A 21,139-nucleotide genomic window follows, 5' to 3' on the forward strand; every position below is an offset into this window, starting at 1 on the left:
AGCTCATTATTATTGCTTATTAGATAGATAGAGAGAGAGAGAGAGGCAATTACAATTAGAAAATAAGCATACAACACTGGAGAAGGGCTTGCACGTCTATATTATTGATTTATATTTGTGCGCAAAAATCAACACTACGACATTTATTGCCCGTTGTGAAACCTTAAAGAAATTTATATGTTTACCCTTTTACCCTCTTAATATATTGGGATGTTCTTATATTTGCTTGGTAGATTTACCAATTTTAAATTATATAGAAAAAACTATATCTTTTTTTTTGAATTAAAATAAAGATAACATGTCAAAAAAATATTAAAGAATATTTTGATTTTTTCTAAAAAATTAAAAAAAAAAAAGCTTTACAATCATGTATGTTAGTATTTTTGTGTGAACCACTAATCTTGCAATATCTATTATTTTATCTCTTGTTTTCTTACTTAAAATGAAATAATAAAATAAAATTCTATATTTTTAATATACTCAACAAATAATTTAAATATATTTACAATAAATTATTTTTATTTTATATTTCATTCTTTTTAATATTCATTTCCATATTAAGGAAAACAAAAATGAAGCAACGAATGTCATATCTGTGTAAAACAAAACAAATCGAGCTAATAATTATGCAACATGTACTATGAACAGCAGAGATTTTGGAATCTCCTGTCCTCCAAGAAATGGCCTTCACTGAAATCTTCTCTGCTTTCAAGAAATGATGGTTGGTGGAAGCGAGGAGATGGAGAGTAAGGTGGCTCTGTTGAGGAATCTTGTGGAGCGGAAGGATTCGAATGCTAAGGTACTCGCTATTTTGTTTGTCCAAAGTAGTTCGATTTGAATTTTGTGGAGAAATTAGCTCTCAAGATTGTTGATCTTCCAATTTGGTTTTTTTTTTTTCTCTTGCTCTGCTTTGATTCAAGATGATTCTTTTGTCTTTCCATTTGGTTGTTTCAGGGTTTTGCTTGATGTGAGGCCTGGGTGTTTGTTCTTGTTGCCTTTTTACTTTGTTTTTCCTTTCCTTTTTTGGTTTATGGAGAAAATGGTGGTTCTCTTTATCAGTTTTATTGTTCTTTTTTTAACGGCATTACTTCTAAGCTTTACCCTCAAGCTTGTTTGTTTGAAAGCTGGTTGTTCCTTGTTTTCTTTCTCTTTCTTTAAAGCGGATCTGGGTGTCTTTGCTGCCTCCACTTGTTTAGCTACTAGGAAGATGGAATGATAAGGAGAGAAACTAATGGATTGATATTGGAGTTCAGCTTATTATGGGGCTGTTTGGTATTCTATTTTGGGCATAATTTAAGCTTAAATGATACCAAATATGATTTTGCGCATTATAAAATCTATTATTTTATTAAATCCCATTTCTGATTTGTGATTGGTTAAATTCAGGATCTGTTAAATCCATTGTTCATGGTATTTAAAGGATTTTAGCAAGATTTAACAGTTCTCATGGCAAATAATAATCAAGTTTTAATCTTCTCGAGGTTTACTAAATTTGAATTTGTATTCTCATTCCGTTAGATTTAAAAAAGTCTTATATAATTATATATATAATATAAAAATTCTACCATTAAATTATTCTGCATTATATACGTATTATAAAAACTTTATTCCTTAAATTTATGTGAATCTTTTCGTTTTCTTCACTTAAAATACTGATTAATGATAAACTTTGCTTTCTGTCAGTGAGGATGATGTGTTCTTCTTTTTTGGTCATTCTCAGTCGGTTCTTTATTCTTAGTATTCCATGGCTGAATCTCTTGGAAGGTTCCCTTTTGGTTTTCAAATCAATCAACATACCTTTTTACTCTGCTTTTGGTCGAATCTTTGTGGGAGTGACTGTTTTTTTTTTCCACATTTCATGCGTTTAGCAAATAGTATTAATACAAATTTCTTAGCTTATTTTGGCTTATTAGGTATATCAAATTTGATTGTGTAGCTTTTAGCTTTGCCTTTGTTTATTGTGTTTAATATAGGCTTATTGAGGCTTTGTTTGGGATGGCTTTTTTTATTGCTTCTTAAAGTAACTTAATTTTTGTACTAGGAAGCTGCGTTACGAAGCAGAAAGAAAGCCGTCCCAAACTAAGCCTAAGTCTCATGATTTCCCCCTCCATCCATATTGCTTAGTACTGATTCTTTCTTAATATCTTATCCATGGTATGCACGACTATGCTAGGCTCGGTTACAGCCCTACTATACGGCTAGTTAGCTATTTTCCTGACGATATCAACAAGTTGTTCTTCATGTGTCCTCATTAACTATACTTGAAATTATAATCCATCAAGATCGATCATTCTTAACTTGACCTGATCTAGACATGTTTGGGTGTATGCCATCAATTTATCAATATTTCTAGCTCCTCTAATCTTATTTTTGAAACAACATGACTAAGGACAAGTAGTGCAAGAGAAGTATATATATGTGATAATGAGGGTTAAGGGATACCAGCTCAAAATCTCAAATGAGGTGGTTTTTGCTACCTCTATTTAGTGCTTACAGCCATGCATTTGAGATAATTTTGAAAGCAACCAATTGCAGCTACCCTTGCCATAGAGTCAGCAAACTCTGCTGATCTATCTCTTGAAGAGGAATGTTTATATTGTTAAAGAATCAACTTTATCATGTTTTAGAAAATGAAGAATCAATAGTGAATACATATATATCATTCATGTTTGATTGATTAAAAGGATTTTATCATAGAAAGTTAATCTTGTGACATCAATTTGGATTAAGGATATGTGACTTAGAATTTATCTTAGTAAGGACAAAGATAGAATGCTTAGGTGGATGAGTGACTTTACACTTAGAGATTGAATGAGAAACTAGTATGTAGATGAAAAGTTGTAGTATATCCAATGAGAAATAAGAATAAAGAGTTGTTTTAGATAGTTTGGTCAGATAAAATGTCAGCTTTTCAATGACTCGGTTAGGAAAGTAGATATATAGAGATAGACCTAAAAAGATTTGATTAGAAAGTATTAGAAATGACATTTTTTGTTAGATTTAAATGAAAATTTAACTCTTAATACGACACCAGAGAGAAAAATGATTCATGTAGCCGATCCCACGTAGTGAGATAAAGGCTTGATATTGTTGTTGTAGAATTAGCCTATAATAATTAATTTATTTGGATGTAAACTTAGGCTGTAGAAACATTCAGTTATCTCTCTCGCATTATCAGTACCAGTGGTCTCTATGGTTCATCAAACGAACCTGGTTATCAAGAATCAATTAACGTATATTCCATGATCTGATCATTTTGTTCCTGTATATTCTCAATAGTTTTAAACTTTTTAATTTTTATTATTATTTATAAAAAATATTGATATCTTTGAGAATAAATATATTATGCCTGCATAAAAATTAATAATTACTAATTATTAGTGGGCACAAACTTGTATTGATAGCAGGAAAGTAAAACTCTTCAAATCAGCACAGCTCCATTAATTTTTCCTGCATAACTTTTGCTTTCTCTGATATGTATAAATTATGTCCATTTACATTCAAATCATAATAAATGCTACTTTATATGGCACAAAGTTGCTCAAAAAAGAAATTTTTTTAGGCAGGGGGGCCGTCAATTTATTTTGAAAAGTTGCTTTTAAAAATTAGCTTTCAAGATGCTTCAATAAATAACTTTTTGACAGTAGCTTCTCAAACTGCTTTATGATAAGCATGAAACCCAACCAAGTAAATCCTAAAACTATACTCATCCATTAATAAATTGGATCAAAGTTCTATGATTTTTAAGACTATAATCTTCCATTATTATATATGCATAATATTTTGACGAAAATAATACAAAAAATAAATAAATTATAATTTAGTGGTTATTATATAATGTTAAGTATTGATTTTTTATGATGAGTCATTGAATTTAATTCTTTTTTATTTTCTTTTAACAATTTGAGCTATGATTAGTCAAGTCTATTTATTAGTTTGATTTGACAAATGATCAGTGAGTCAATCTCACTAAGTTAATGAGCTAAGTGTGAGTCAGCAAAGCAGCGACTTATCTACTTGTGAGTTATCATAGGAAAAAAATTAATATAAAATATGCAAAAATATATCAAAATGGAAATATTTAAGCATAAAGTTATTAAAACAATTTAAAAACTATGCATCTTATTTATCTTAATTTTTTTCTTATTATTTCTCTTCTAACATCTCATTGTTTTTATCATTTTATTATGATGGCTGTCATCTTTTCCTTTTCATAATAAATAAGGGGCGTATATAAATTTGTATAATTAAGTAGAAATATTTACTTCAACTTTAGAGGGATAAAACCTCCATAATATCTATAAAACTATTTGAGTTTCTTCTCAAATACGATCTTAGCCTTCCATTTTGATTATTTAAAAAGAATTCTAGCCTTTGATTAATGAATTTCAATTGCAAATTTTAATTAATTATTTAGATTAATAATGTGACTATTCACATGACTATTAATTAATGAACTTGTGTTAATTAAATGACTATTCTACTATGCAAATAACTATTAATGAATTTGTATTAATTATGTAATCATTCAAGATGACTATTCAAATGGTTATTTAGATTAATATATATAATCATTCAAGTGCTAGCTAGGAGATTTCTGGGGTGGGTGCCTCTTCTAGGTCAGCTGAGAATTAGTTATGCCGCCAACGCCCTTTCGAGGGTGGCAGTGGGTGGAAACCCCATTCAATAATAATAATAATAATAATAATAATAATAATAATAATAATAATAATAATATATAAAAAGGAGCAAAATAGTAGTTCTAATTATGCCATTGAACTTCCCGTATTCCATTGAGCAATGGCATAGGCTCTTATCAACTTGCTAGTGATATGTTCAAATGAAACATTTTCCATTTCATATTAATTTTGATCGTCTGATGAAGAGCTCCAAAATTTTAACCTTTATGATCCCTATGAAATGAGAAAAGGACAATGTGGTGATACTTGTAGATTTTAAACATTAGATTAGATCAACATGCGTAACAATCTTGCCATCAAATGCATTGGCTATAGTGATATGAAAGCTGGCTACGAGATGTGTATCAGCAGCAATTTTATACTTTTCATTTGATGTTATAAGCTTGTTATGGACATCTGAAATTATCTGAGTGAATTGATCTGAGAGTTGGATTGTTGCCATGTTGCGACACCTTGGCTGGACTACAACATCAAGTTGTGATTAGGTGTTTTAGTATAAACTATGCTGAATGGGCAGCGACCTGTGGACCAATTGGACATGAAATTATATGCAAAATTTACTTGACCCAACACTTCGTCCCAACCTTTTGGATGCTCTTGAACTAAGCATCTTAATATATTACCAAGCATTCTATTCACCACCTTCATGTTTGCCCATCGGATTGGGGATGATAAGCGGAGCTTTAGTTAATTTATGTGTGCAACCGTCTACACAATTTTCTCTAGAAGTGACTAATGAACTTAATGTTTGGATCCAACATGAGGCTTCGAGGAATACCGTAGAGTCTTACAATCTCATTAAAAAAAGGCGAGCAATATTATTAGCATCGAAGGTCTTCTTACAAGCAAGAAGATGTGTCATTTTTGAAAATCGATCGGCAAGCACTATAATCAAATCATTCCCATGTTTGGTGCGAGGTAAACCCAAAATGAAGTCTAAACTGAGATCTTCCCAAATAGTGTCAGGACTAGGTAATGGAAGATAAAGTCCTGGGTTTTGATTGCCTCCTTTATATGTTTGGAAAATCGAGCATTTTTCAATAAAAGCGTGAAGCATCACAACGTAAATGTGGCTAGTAAAAATGTAGTTGCAGCTAAGCTATGGTTTTCTCTCGGCCAACATGAGCTGATAATCCTCCACCGTGCATCCTTTCTTCTACTACATATATTGTCTATTTTCTAGGTTGTAAAAATAAATTTAGCAAAAAGAGCTGTAATAGGCAAAAAGGAAAAATTGTACTATCATAACAAAAATAGCAAAATAAGTAGTGGAGACCGTGTTGGGAAAGATGAGGAGTAAACACCTCAATGACAAAACAAACAAGAAAGTAAAAGCATCATAAAAGAAAAGGGCACCAGGATTTAATGTGAAAAAAATTCAAAATAGGGAAAAAACCATGGAGCCGCACAACACCAAGAAATCTACTATAAAACCTGGGAGAAATAATTACATATATATCTTCTCTATCACTCTCTCATTGCTTCTCTTCTCACATACACCATTCTCAATGTCTACACACTCAAAATATAAGAGAAAGCCAAGTAAAATAACCCCAAGGGACTAACCCTTCAGAAAAATGAGAAAAAAAACCATCTAGTCCCGTCTTGTAGCGCTGCGATGCTGCGGCGCTCAAGCCTTTGTATTGCAATGCTGCAGCGCCATATCAATACCTTTGTGGCATTCTTCTCTCTTTTGTTCAGCGATGGGGCTCTTGGGTACTCAACGACAAGGTGTTGTACGATTTTTTTGTTGGGTAAACCCCCCGTATCCCCCAGCCAATACTACAAGCTTTGAGATTCGAGGCAACAAAACAACCAGATTGATCAACACAATTAGATTTGACACATAACAATCTCCCACTTGGAATTGATTGCAATCAATCCTTCACCCGATCTATAACACCAATCATAGTACTAGTAGTGTGGCTCACTCATGCTCTCATCCTTCATGAAGGCCAACTGAAGCTACACATAGCTTCATATTATCAATTGTCACCATCTTCATCAACATGCCTGCAAGATTCTCGGTCGTGTGCATCTTCTCCAAAGATAACTGGCCATCTTCTAGAAATGACCTGATGAAATGATATTGAAGCTGGATATACTTCATGTTGCCATGGAATGCAATATTCTTTGTTAGACGTATAACACTCATGCTATCACTATACAAATTCCCATTCTTTTGCCCTTTGCCAAGTTCTATCAAGAAACTTTACAACCAAATCATCTCCTTGCTAGCCTCAGTGATAGCGATGTACTTCGCTTCTGTGGTTGAGAGTGCAACAAGCTTCAGTAATTTGAAAATCTAGTTGATTGTAGTCTTTCCCAAAATGAAGATATAACTTGGTGTGCTTCTCTTACCATTAAGACCTTCAACAAGGTCATAATCTACATAACTTGGTAGATCAATTTCTGCACCACCAAAGCAAAAAGATTTGTCAACTGATCCTCTCAGGTATATGAGAATCCATTTAACCGCCTCCCAATGAAGTTTGCCTGGGTTACTCATAAATTAGCTAACTACTCCCACTGTATATGCTATATCAGATCTTGCGCCGATCATAACATACATCAAACTTCTAACTGCTGAAGCATACAAAGTCTTCTTCATCAGTTCTTCCTTTGCTTTAGATTTAGGCAATTATTCCATGGATAGCTGAAAGTGACTACTCAAGGGAGTGCAAACTAGCTTTGCCTCATTCATGTTAAATCTCTAAAGCACATTTTCAATAAATTATGCCCGAGACAACTTTAGTATGCCTGCAATTTTATCTCTACTGATTCTTATACCAAAAAATTTCTTTGTTGGACCCAAGTCTTTCATTTAAAACTCCTTTGATAAATATTCTTTTAAATATCATATCTTCTGCATATTTGAACATGCAACCAACATGTCTTCCACAGACAAAAGCAGAATAATATAGTAGTTCAAAATAGTGGTGTAAGTGAGTCGAGCCAGCTTGAGCTCGACTCATTTATGGGCTCACAAGCCAAGTTTATAGAGCTCACGAGTCGAGCTCGATCTTGAGTTTGAGTTTGATGAGGCTTGGCTCGTGAGCCAACTCGAATTACTATTTATTTTTTATTTTTAATATTTTTATTACATTTAAAAGTATAAAAAATATGGGCTCTCCACCTATGCTAATAAATGCTCAAATATTAATGCTAATAAATGTTGCATCTTTAATTATTATTAAAATAGTGAATATATATATATATATATATATATATATATATATATATATATATATACTTTAAAGGATGCATTCCCAAAGCAGTAGCATTAATTATATTAACAAAAGCTGCAGGCCTTCTTTTCTAAATGAAAATCGGGTTGGAAAATGGTTTTCTCCCAAATGAAATTGGCTAGGTAAACCAAAACCAGGCAGAAAAATAAAAATTGGACAAGAAAATCAAAACGAGGTGAAAAAACAAAAATTGGGTGCTAAATCGAGCGGCTCGATGAGCTTATTACAGTGTCTCAAGTCGATCTCGATATTTGACTCATGAGTCGAGCTCGAATACCCCTTGATTTGAGCTCGACTCGACTTGTTTACACCCCTATTTCAAAATGTTTGAAAAAATAATAGTAGTCTTTCTAGCTCTTCATGTACCAATTATCTTACATAAACCTGTCAAATCTCATATACCACTATCTTGGTGCTTGATTTAGCCCGTATAAGCACCTCTTGAGCCTACATACCATATCTTCATTACTTGTGACTACATATCCCTGATTGTATCATATATAACTATTCATCATGGTCACCATAAAAAAATGTTGCCTTTACATCTATTTTCTCTTGATGTAAATCTTTCATTGTTATCATGCTCGGTACAACTCTAATTGTTATCATCTTCATCACTGGAGAAAAAATTTCAGTGAAGTCCACTCTTTCCTTCTGTTGAAAACCTTTAACTATAAGCTTGGTATTGTAGTGCTTGCTACCATCAGGTTCTTCTTTGAGCCTATAAACTCACTTATTCTACAACGCTCTCTTGTCATCTAGTTGCTCTGTCAACTGCAAGTCTGATTCAATTCAAGCGAATGCATCTTATCATCCATGGCTTGCTCCCACTTCTTTGAATCATCAACTTGAAAGACTTCATCATAACACTCTGGTTCACCACTATCTATCAGCAATAGATAATATAAGAAATGATAATACATTTGTACTGGCCTTAAGACTTTGGTGGATCTCCTAATTTTGGTAGCAGGAGCCTGAGGTACTCTCTATGCTTCTTCAGCTTTACTTTCTTGATCATCATCATTTTTTATCTCAACATATTTGGAAGAATCTTCAAGAGTCCCATTTCTATCATTGTAAATTTCACTTTCATTGAATTTAACATTTCTACTCCTAATGAACTTCTGATTTTAATAATCCCAACATTTGTAACCAAATTCATTTGAGTCATATCCAATGAATGTACACTTGATAGGTCTTGGATCAAGCTTACTCCTAGATCCTGCTTCAACATGAACATAGGCTGGATAATCAAAACTTTGAGGTGGGATATACTAACCTCCTTTCCACTCCAGGCTTCCTTAGGTTAAACCCTTATTCAGAGGAATTGAAGGACCACGATTGATCATATAAATTGTAGTATTCGCTGCCTTTGCCCATAATTTTTTGGGTAGATCTACATGTAACCTCATGCTCCTATCACGCTCAGTGATTGTTCTATTCATGTGCTCTGCAATACCATTTTGCTATGGCATTCTTAGATTAGTGAACTCATGTATGATCCTATTTAAAACACAATACTCCTTGAACTCCTTAGCACGATACTTGCCATCATTATCTGATATGAGACACTTGAGCTTCAGACCTATCTCAAGCTCAATCATGGCCTTCCACTTCTTGAAAATATCAAACACATCTGACTTATGTTTTAAGTAGTACACCCATACCTTCCTATTATGATTATAACAAAGTATAAAGATCCTCTTATAAAAGTAATTAGAATGTGACTCTATACATCAGTATGCACTAACTTCAATTTCTTTGACTTGACCTTTGAACCAATAATTGAAAAACTCACCCTATGTTGCTTACCATATAAAGTCTTCACAAAAATCTAAATACATAGATTTTAAACCATGAAGCTTTCTTTTAGTTAGAAGTGAATGCAGACTTTTCTTACTTATATGGCTAAGCCTTAGATGCCAAAGACATCCATCAACATCTGAATATGGTACTCTAATAGAATTTGCTCTTCTATTGATAATATATGGGGTGCCTTCAGTTCAACAACGAGTTATAACCATAGCTCATTTTGTCACCTTCCACGTATCTCCTATGAATGATTTTACATGGTCTCCTTATTAGGACCAAATCATCTTGAGTATAGTTCTTGAATGTCTCCTTATTAGGACTTTCATGAAAAGAAGCTCATGAATCTATCACCCAAGATTCAGAATTGTCCAGAGATAAAATCAAAGGATCTGACTGACATTCTTCTGTAGATATATTTGCAGAATGATTTTTGTATTGACCTCCACCATCTCCCTTCTTTGAAATTGTACAATCCATCTTCAAGTGACCCTTCTTACTATAGCTCCAGCACACAACTTTTCCTCTATCTGAAGTAGACTTTCTTCTCATGGATTTAGATATATCTATGCCAGGATTTCTCTCTAAAACCCTTTATCTTGCTTCAAAATTTAGAGCATAATTTGAAGATTCATCATTTTTCCTTTTGCGAACCTCTTCATTAAGCACTAACCCCATAATGTCATCAAAGTTCAGTTTTGAACTTCCTGAAGAGTTAATCACAATAGTAACAAGACAATATCATATTTCTGGCAATGAAGATTGCAACAATTATGCCCTCACCTCATCATCAAAATTGATGCCAACTGAACGCAATTGACTCGTCACAGTGTTCAGATTATTAAGGTGTTCCACCATTGGCGTGTTGTCCCACATCTTCATATTGAATAACTTCTTCATTAAGAATACTTTGTTTGATGTCGATGGCTTCTCTTATATCTTAATTAGAACATCCATGAGATCGATTGTAGTCTTCTCATTTACAATGTTGAATGCAATAGACGAGGAAAGTGAAAGTCGTATCAAACCTAGTGCAATCTAGTCAAGAACCTCCTATTCCCTTACAACAACAACAACAACATCAAGCCTTTATCCCACTACGTGGGGTCGGCTACATGAATCCTTTTTCTCCATTGTGTCCTATTAAAAGTCAAATTCTCGTTTAAATCTAATAAAGAAAGGTCATTCCTAATATTTTCTAACCAAGTCTTTTCTTGTGTTTGAACACATGTAATAGCTCCTGCATACATATCTTTAATGATTTGAATATAAGCATTATTGACTCCTTTCTTTTTAAGAACTCTCCATAGCACTTCTCTTGGAACTTTATCATATGCTTTTTCTAAATCAATAAATATCATATGTAGATCCTCCTTATTTTCTCTATATTTCTCCATCAAACCTCTTAATAAATGTATGGCTTCCATAGTCGACCTACCCGGCATGAATCCAAATTGATTTTGAGAAACATTAGTATCACGCCGCAACCTATGCTCCATAACTCGCTCCCATAGTTTTAAAGTATGACACATTAACTTAATACCTCTATAATTCGCACAATCTTGTACATCACCTTTATTCTTAAAAATAGGAATTAACACACTCATTCTCCACTCATCTGGCATCTTCTTAGTCTTCAAAATAGTATTAAAAAGTTTAGTAAGCCATGAAATTCCTTCATCTCCTAAGCATTTCCACACCTCTATTGGGATATCATCAGGTCCAACAGCTTTTCCACCCTTCATTTTCTTTAAAGCATCTCTAACTTCAGTTTTACTAATACGCCGATAAAAATAGAAATCTTTATTTTCATTTAGGGTGCTAAGGTCACTACAGTCAATTTTTTTTTCACAATCTTTATTAAAAAGTTTAGCAAAATATCTCATCCATCTTTGTTGAATATCATCTTCTAAGAAAAGTATTTTTTGATCTTCATCTTTAATACACTTCACTTGAACTAAATCCTTACTACTCCTATCTCTTTGTTTGGCTAACTTATACATATATCTTTCTCCCTCTTTAGTATCTAATCTATTATATAAATCACTAAAAGCTAATGCCTTTGCATCGCATATTGCTTTCTTAGCATCCTTACGAGCCACTTTATATATTTCCCAATTATCAGAATTTTTAAAATTAAACCAGTTTTTATAACAAAGCTTCTTATTTTTAAGAACTACCTATTCCCTTATAGTCATAAAATCCGGCTTCTTGGTGATTCCTTCCAACGATAAATACAACTTCTTCTAACACAAAATCTTCAATTTGCATCATCCAAAATATGTTTGAATAATTGAACTTTTCAATATTGTACATTGCTTCGTCCACCATTACTACCACTCGATCTGAAGAACTTTGTTCTAATACCAGTTGTTGGAGAAGATAAGGAGAAAACACCACAATGACAAAACAAGAAAGAAAGTAAAAGCAATAGAAAAGTAAAAGACATTAGGATTTAATGTAGAAAATTCAAAATAGGGAAAAAAACCACGGAGCCACATCACACCAAGAAGTTCATTATGAAAATTGAGAGAAATAAGTAAAGATCTCTCTTCTTGCTTCTCTTCTCACACACACTGTTCTCGATGTCTACATACTCAAAATATAAGATAAAGGCAAGTAAAATAATCCTAGGGACACAACCTTTCAGAAAAACGAGAAAGAAAACTATCTAGTTCGTCTCGCAGCGCTATAACGCTCAAGCCTCTGTATTTCACCGCTGCAACGTCGTATCTATATTGTTGCAGCGCTCTGCTCTTTGTTATTTAGCGCTGGGACGCTCGGGTACGCAACATTGGGGTGTTGTACAACATTTTTTTTTTTGGTGCAAAGCCCCCAAACCCAATCAAGGGGTAAACCCCTCGCACACTCCAATGAACACAACAAGCTTTGAGGTCCGAGACAATAAAACAACCAGATTTCTTAACACAATCAGATTCCACACATACATATATGAACTATAGAGAGCAATAAAAATAGAGAATATGTAATGGGTATGATGTTCCTTCCCAACTATTATATACTGCAGTTGTGATGTAACACATTTTTATTTTAATGTGAAGATTTGTACTCATAACTCTTTCATTGATCAAGATGATTAAGGGCAAGCTTGGAATTGCCTAATTCTATCTTTCATTTTGAATTTTACCCTGACATTGGTTTTCCCATTAAGTTTTCCATTTTTGTCAACGCCATAGTTCAAAATCCAAAACTAAGATCAATGACAGCCTAAACATCTCATAAGAACAACTTATCGCCACTAGTGATGTCCTACAATAAATCAACCTTTGTCTAACCTCCATATGGACGAACCTATGCGGGAATGGTATCCTTGAATGTTAAAAATGAAACGGCTAACAATGTTGGAAGGATTTGTCACTGCTCTTGCTATGTGAATTGGACCATCAAAGTACCTTGATTTGCAGTTAGAAATAGCCAAACGAATCCAAACAACAACAGTTATGAATATCAATTATAATCTAACAACTCTCCAATCAAAAAAATTGATCTCATTGAATATTTTCTTACAAATTCTTTTGAATCTGACTTGAAAACATATATAGATCCACAAAAAGGTCTGCATTCGACAACCAAAATCCGTCGACCAAGTTGTAGAAGTAGCTAAATTTTTTGGGGACAGTTAGGTCAATTAAGGCAGACTCACGCACACATTGCATACACAATACTCGAACCCAAGACCTCTTAGTTGATGGCCTAAGCTCTCAACCAACAGACCAAGATGAGCTGTATGAAGTAGCTAAACTTATCAAGAAATTCCAAACTATTAGTCATGAATCTTACTTATCCAAGCACTTCCTCCTCCTTTGTTACCTACCCCTTACTCTGGAAACTGGAATCAACTGACCATATCTACCCAGCAACAGTGTCAGAGAGAACAATTTTAGTCTCAACCACATTTTGCAAAAAGGAAAAATGTTTTCTTTTGATTCTACTGGAGGAGAGCTCAGTCCTGTCGCAACCACATATCTACCCATCCCTTTGCGTGGCAAATTCATACTGGAATGAAAAATTATTTAAACGGACAACATGAATATTAAATAAATAGCAAATTTTTAATTATTATATGAATGTCAAAATATTTAATTAGGCACCAAAAACAGTTGTGATTTGTGCGTGGAGCCCAGCTTAGATGTTGACTGTTGACTGCCATTTGTCTGTTTCGTATTAAAAAATGCAGTAAGGGCCAAGGTTGGGTTGTTCAGTAGTTCGCTTCCCTCACCAACTGTACCTCATTTCACCTACAGTCGCATCTGCTTTCAAAAAACAATGGCAGATATGGAGATGAAGGTAGCGCTTATGAGGAAAATTGTAGAACAGAAGGATTCGGATGCAAAGGTGTTTGCTTTATTAACCAGCAGTTTTGTTTAGCTTCATTTTGTTGTTTAAATCTTTCTCTCTTTAAGATTTTTTCCTTCAGTTTACTTTATAGGGTAGTTGTTAATGTTTTCTTTTGCTTCTTTTTGCTTGTGTGCTTCTCTGCATGCTTATTGTATTTATTGTTTTTTTGGTTTTGTTTCTCTGAAAATGTTTGTTGAATTAGCGTTTTTTGCTTTGCTTTCTGTTTAGATGAAATGCTTTCTCCAGTAAATCTGTTTAAAATGTATTCGACTGGAGTTTTGAAATCTGCAGGATTCATCTTTTTGATTAAAGTTGTCTTTTTTACAATGAATTTTCTTATTAGAAATTGCTCTTTGTCTTCTCCTTGCGACTGGTACAAGCTCATCTTAATCTTTGGGTAATATCATGACCTTTGTCTCAATAGTATAAGATTGGCCCAAATCAAATCTGATCAATCACAAATTGACCAGTTACGACCATCAAGCAGATCTCTGATCAAAGTTCTTGATAAATTCATTCACACCAAGTATATAGTTTCACTACCCAAACTCTATTCACTGGATATATGAAAACCAACAAACTCCATCAGGTATACTAATATTACCTATATTATGTTAGGTATATGGAGACTGTATGCATAAGTCCATCAAATACAAAAAAATTACCCAATTCTCTTGACAGTAAATGAAGACCATCTCTCTTAGGTAGACAAGATTATCCAACTCACTCGGATATATAGAGATTATCAAACTCCCTCAAGTACCTAAAGGCTATCCAGCTTCACAAAAATGAGAAATTATTCTGTGCGGACGCCGAATACCGTCCAGAGACCGACCAGAACGCACCACGTCATCCTTTTGCTTGGTATTGCAGCTCAGTACCGTTGACATGGCGCATTCTGGTTGGTCTCCAGACGCGTTCTGCGTCCGGTCTCCGCACAAAATAATTTCACCACAAAAACTACCTCACTTCAATAAAAACTCTTACGCAAAAGTATGATCATATCACCCAAAGAGGCATGATGAGAACTCTTAGGCTTCGTTTCGGACTACTTTCTTACCACTTTTTAAAACAATTTTTTAGTACAAAAAAGTGTGCGGTGACAAAGAATAATGTTTCATTTGTGACGGCTTTTTACTGCTTCTTAAAACTTCTAAGGCCGCATCTGATATTCTTGTGAAATGCATACCACACAATCAAAAGATCTCCAGCATTGACATTAGGCTCATTAATGAGTAAACCCGTCAAGACATCCAACATTAAAGATGAAGTCCCCATTAGAAATTTCTACCATAGAGACATTAGCATAAATGACAACCCCAAGTACATAATTACTGAAGTATCAGCTGAAGTTCCAATCATAGAGGCATCAGACACCTAGCAAACTCCTCCCTGTTGAGATTTTGATCGCAAAAGTATTATACTGAGGCTATGTATCAGACTACAGCCTCGAAATTTAGAAATACTTATAAATTTTTATATATCTTTATATATAAATTCTATCTTCCACTAAAATATAATAAATAATATGTCAACACACAACGTGAATATTAAATAAATATTACATTTTTAATGAATATATGTATACCATAATATTTAATATCTAAGCGTGGAGCCCAGTTTGGACGCGGTGGAGTACAAGAGGTCTTCTTCCTATTAAACAAAGCAATAAAAACAGAGGCTGGGTTGTTCAAAACTTCACCTCCCTCACCGACTATTTTCCATTTAATCTACAGTACCCTCTGCTTTCCAAAATCAATGGCTGATGTGGAGAAGAAGGTGGAGCTCATGAGGAGAATTGTAGAGCAGAAGGATTCAGATTCAAAGGTTTTTTCTTTCTTTTCGAGCAGTTTTGTTTCATTTTGTTTTCTGGTTGCAAAATTTCCTATCTTTTTACCTTGATTGGTCAGCTGTTAATGGTTTCTTTAGCTTTTCTTTGCCTGTTCTGCTTTTCTGCGTGCTTAATGCATCTAGCGCTTTTTTATTTGTTTGTCTGTAGATGTTTGAAGGATTGCTGTTTTATGTGTAGTTGGCTTTGTTCTTTCTTGTTTTTTCTGGTTTGTTTGATGATGTGAAGAATAAAATGGATTTTTTTTTTTTTTGAGTTTTTATGACTCTCGTTACTAGCTAGTAAACAGATGGAACGGAGCAAAGATCTGAATGGGTGAAGATGGGACCTCATTATGCATTGTTTTACAAAGCTAGATTTGATATGTTTTTGTTTCCCAGGCTTTCTTTAGGACAACTTTCTTATTGCTTTAATATAAAAAAATTTGAAGGAGAAAATTTTACACTAAAAAATTGCGTTATAAAGCATTAAATAATCTAAGATTTTTTTACTATTTTTTGTGGTAGATAAAACACCCCCCCCCCCAAAAAAAAAAAAAAAAAATGATGTGTGGATGAAGGGTTCTATAAAAATGATTATAGAACTGTTGTGATGAATTTTTTTTTTTGGATAATATAAATTTTTTCTTCTGCAAAAATAAAAAAATATTTATTCTTAAATTTTTATATTTTCATAATTTTTTTAATTGTGAAAAAGTTACTCTAAAATTACCTAAATTTTTTTTTCCTCAGAATTTGCTCAAGGCTTTGTTTGGAACATCTTGTTTTAAAACAGCTTTCTAGTAAAAAAAATTATTTTAAAATACTATTTTAAGAAGCAGTAAGAAAGTGATCTAAGCAAAGTCTAAAAAAAATTATTTTTGTAAAAGTAATTTTCAGAAAATTCTGATAGCAAAAATAGAAAAATATAAGCCTAAGGAGAGAAATTGTTCATGATTTATGCGACTTTCTCCTTTTGTTGGGATTTGTTGACAATGGCATTTCATTAACTTGCATGACTTTGACTTGTGTGGCTGCTAAATTTTCATCTTTCCAAGTCTATATTTAATGCTTTTCGTCAATTAGGATGACGAATTCTACTTTGTTAATCATTCCACTTGGTGTCTTTGGCCTGACTATTCTGTAGCTGATTCACTTGGAAGCTTATTCCCATTTGTTCACCCCAAGCAGTCAATTTATTCATTTTTTTTCCTTACTACAACGTGTTTGTGTACTCATTTACATTAATATCTTACCAATATCTGTACTTTTTTTGCTTACCATAAAAAAAAGATTTTTTTTTAGTGCTCGCCAAGTTGGGTCGAAGTTGACTTGCTAACGAGCTCGTGAGCTCGAGTTTGAGCTTAAATTGAAGATCATATATTATATGAGCTCGAGCTCGAGTTTGGCCATCTCGACTCGTCAGTTTCTCAAGCCGGCTCAACAACATCAAGCCTTTTGTCCCACTACGTGGTCGGCTACATGAATCCTTTCCTGTTAAAAATCAAATTCTTGTTTAATCTAATAAAGAAAGATTATTTCTAATATTATCTAACCAAGACTTTTTAGATCTACTTCTATCTTTCTTAACATAAGTTAAATTTAATACCTCTACTTTCAAGTTGGCTTGATTAATATTAATTAGCACATTGGTATTTAAATTAGCTTAATTAATTATTTTTTTGTCCAAACTCAAACTAAGAAATCCAGCTCCATAGTGAGTCAACTCGAGCCGAGCTTGATTAAGCAAGAATTTGACTCGACTCGGCTCTTTACATCCTTAATTTTGTCCATTTTGACATGAATTCCCCTATAAAATTTTTACATACAGCACGGATATCAAAGTAAATTAAATTATTTTGAATTTTACCTTGATATAATTTATATTAAAGTATTTTCATTTTTTTTAATGAAATTGATATTTTAATTGTTTTTGGTGCTTGATAACATTATTATAATTATTTTTTTATTACAATTTTAATTTTAGCAGTGTCAATATTTGATGCCACCCGGAAAGCCGATTCGAAACCGACACAAAATTTTCGGATTCGGGTCGACCCGTTTAAAGAACGGGTTGGGTTAGGATTTGAATTTTTGAACCGTTTAGATTTTCGGATCGGGTTCGGATCAACTTGTTGATATATATTAAAGCATTTCATAAAGCTTATTTAGTTATTTGTATGTTGCAGGATTTGGATGATTCAACTCTCAAAAGATTTCTGCGTGCTCGAGATCTGGACGTTGACAGGGCTTCAAATTTCCTGCTGAAACATCTTAGTTGGAGAAGGGAAAACATCCCAAAAGGTTTTATATCAGAATCAGAAATACAGAATGAGATTGCTCAAAAGAAGATATTTAGTCAAGGATTTGATAAGAATGGCCGTCCTATTGCTGTTCTCTTTGGTTGCAGACACAACCCTTCCAACAGGGATTTGAATGAGTTTAAGCGTAAGTTTTATTATTATTATTAAATCACATCTCACTTTTTCCTATTAAATGGTTCTTTATTATTGATCTTTAAATTTCTCTTTTTTTTTTTAATAATTTTATTATAATAATTGCTTATATTATAATCATTTTATCTCTTTACTTATAAATGAACCGGCCCGAACTTATAGAATTAAGTTCTAGCTCGATTAGTTAAATCAAGCTCAAGTTATAGGTGATTCGAGCTTGGATTGACTCGTTTACACCCCTGCTTGTACTTGTGCCTATCTGGGCTTTTTATTATATGCGGATACCAGACGGAGAGAACCGTCTGGATTTCTCTCTGTTTACAATAAAAGCGCAGTTGCTACAGTAGCAGCTGTGCTTTAACTGTAGACAAAGAGAAAACCGGACGGTTCTCTCCCGCCGGGTGTCCGCACACAATAATCTCTCGCCTATGTGAGCACTAGGCTTCATAAAATCTGGTGATTGTAACTTCCAGCTGAAATGTGTAATATGTGATTCCAAATCCTGGCAGGTTTTGCTGCATATATCCTTGAGAAGTTGTGCTCCAGGTACTTGTCTGCATCAATTTTTTTAATCCTAGTTCAAGAATCCATCCTCTATGTTTTTAACTTCACCATTTTGCAGAATGCAAGGGAAAGAGGAGAAATTTACAATCATTGCAGATCTCAAGGGTTGGGGGTATTCGAATTGTGACATACGGGCATACATCGCAGCATTAGATATTTTACAGGTTTGTTTCTTTGGGAATTAATTTAAGTTTCGTTTGGGATAGCTTTTTTATTGCATTTAAAACGGCTTTCTAGAACAAAAAATTCTAATTCAATAAATTTTTGTATTAAAAAATTGTTTTAGAAAACGGAAAAGCTGTCCCAAACGAAGCCTTAATATAGAAAAAATTGTTCATATTTATGAGGTTACCGATATGTTTCAAGAAGATAAATTATGGTTTCGTTTGGGATGGCTTTATTATTACTTTTTATAGCAGTTTTTTAGTAAAAAAGTTGCTTTAAGAAGCAATAAGAAAATTTTACTTTGTGCTTTTCAAAAACCGGCTTCTAATCATCGCATCTCAATTGTCACCTTTCTATTTTACATGGAAAATTTCAAAATCAAATTGCTTAAATTTTATAAATCCCATTGTCTCATATGGGCAGAATAACTATCCGGAGAGACTTGGAAAACTTCTTCTTCTTCATGTTCCATACTTGTTTATGAAGGCATGGAAGATAATCTGCCCATTCATTGATAAGAACACCAAATCTAAGGTAACTCTGATGTCCACTTCTTTACCAGAACGATGGCTTTGTTTGGGACTGTTTTTTTATTGCTTCTTAAAGCATCTTTTTAGTTAAAAAATTAAAATTTTTGTACTAAAAAGTTGCTTTAAGAAGCAGAAAGAAAACCATCCCAAATGAAATCGAAATTTAGCAGATGGAAAGCTGTAGTCACATGGAATCTTGACAAATTTATGAAGAGTAAAGCTGTTAAAAAGCTGCAAAAAATGGATTTTTTACGAACCTTATAAGGATCAAATGGTTTATGATAATTGCACAGATAATCTTTGTTGAAGACAAGAACAAGATGACTACCCTGCTGGAAGACATTGATGAGAGTCAACTCCCAGAACAGTATGGTGGAAGGCTAAAGCTGGTACCAATAGAGGAGTCCTAAGTCCTACACTATGGTGGAAGGTTAAGGCTTCGTTTGGAACGATTTTTTAACCGTTTCTTAAAGCAGATTTCTAGTATAAAATTTTTAATTTTTTACTAGAAAGTCGTTTTAAGAAGCAGTAAAAAAGCCGTGCCAAATAAAGCCTAAGACCGGTACCTATAGAGGTGTTCTAAGTCCCACAATAAGAGAATGCTCTCCAATTGTATTCATTAAGAGGCTTGGTACTTGTCAACCATAGTTGTAATTTCATTGGAAAGACTCTTTGTAATAACACTTCGAATCTATGTGAGGCTTTCTTAAATTACAATAGTGTGTTCATTAGCAGAAGCTCTACTGAAAGAATGTTATTTAGGTTTCATTTAGGACGGCTTTCTTACTGCTTTTTAAAGCAGTTATTTAGTGCAAAAAATAAAACTTTTGTTCGAAAAAGCTGCTTTAAGAATAGTAAGAAAGTTGTCACAAACAAAACCTTAATGTTTTATGATTATTTGCAGAGGGGAGCGTACACACATTGAAAGACATTGAAGATCACAGGAATAGGTACATTAAGAAATCTGCAATTTCGTATACTCACCAAAAAAAAAAAAAAAAACAAAGTACGAAGGATATATAAGAGAGTAGTGGTTTCAAAATTGGGTTATGGGTCGAACCTGGAATTGACCTGGCACTATTCAGGTCAATCCGAACCCGACCCATTTTTGTAAACGGGACAATTTTTCTTATCCGAACTTGATCCATTTCGGATTCGGGTCAACCCGAACTGACCCGTAAGACTGTTGCCGGCCTTTCGTTCACGAGCTTATTCTCTTATGGTGCGTCGGTGCAACAATGGGACCGGCCATACAAATGCAGCGGCAGCCGCAGCTGCCCGGAAACGGCCATGCGGCGAGGTAGCGACATGCGGCAAAGGAAGCAACGCGAGACAACAGTCGATGCGCGGCACGGGGGCAAGCAAAGCTGGCATCCGGGCAGGCAATGGGGGCAACGCGGGCAAGCGACCTATTCCGAATCATTCCGGGTCATTCCCGATTTTGAGTCAACCTGAACCCAACTCTTTCAAGGTTGAAAGGG

At 33.8% G+C, this 21,139-nt stretch overlaps 1 protein-coding gene across 5 annotated transcripts; it reads left to right on the top strand.

Annotated features, from left to right (window-relative positions):
* Nucleotides 1-641: 641 nt before the first annotated feature.
* LOC110096370 (phosphatidylinositol transfer protein 3-like) lies at nt 642-20,389 on the top strand. Of its 5 annotated transcripts, none has more exons than XM_020822278.2 (7): nt 673-799; nt 15,853-15,943; nt 18,133-18,391; nt 18,909-18,945; nt 19,022-19,127; nt 19,552-19,662; nt 19,952-20,389. In XM_020822278.2, the coding sequence occupies exons 1-7, from the start codon at nt 792-794 to the stop codon at nt 20,066-20,068; spliced, it is 729 nt and encodes a 242-aa protein (XP_020677937.1). In that variant the 5' UTR covers nt 673-791; the 3' UTR covers nt 20,069-20,389. The 5 variants fall into 5 exon arrangements, with proteins under 5 accessions (XP_020677938.1, XP_020677937.1, XP_020677940.1 ...); XM_020822277.2 differs by lacking the exon at nt 673-799 and adding an exon at nt 14,091-14,113; XM_020822279.2 differs by lacking the exon at nt 15,853-15,943 and having other exon boundaries at nt 642-799.
* Nucleotides 20,390-21,139: the final 750 nt, after the last annotated feature.

Source organism: Dendrobium catenatum, unplaced genomic scaffold (genome assembly GCF_001605985.2).
Source record: "Dendrobium catenatum unplaced genomic scaffold, ASM160598v2 fragScaff_scaffold_621, whole genome shotgun sequence".
Classification (NCBI taxonomy): domain Eukaryota; kingdom Viridiplantae; phylum Streptophyta; class Magnoliopsida; order Asparagales; family Orchidaceae; genus Dendrobium; species Dendrobium catenatum.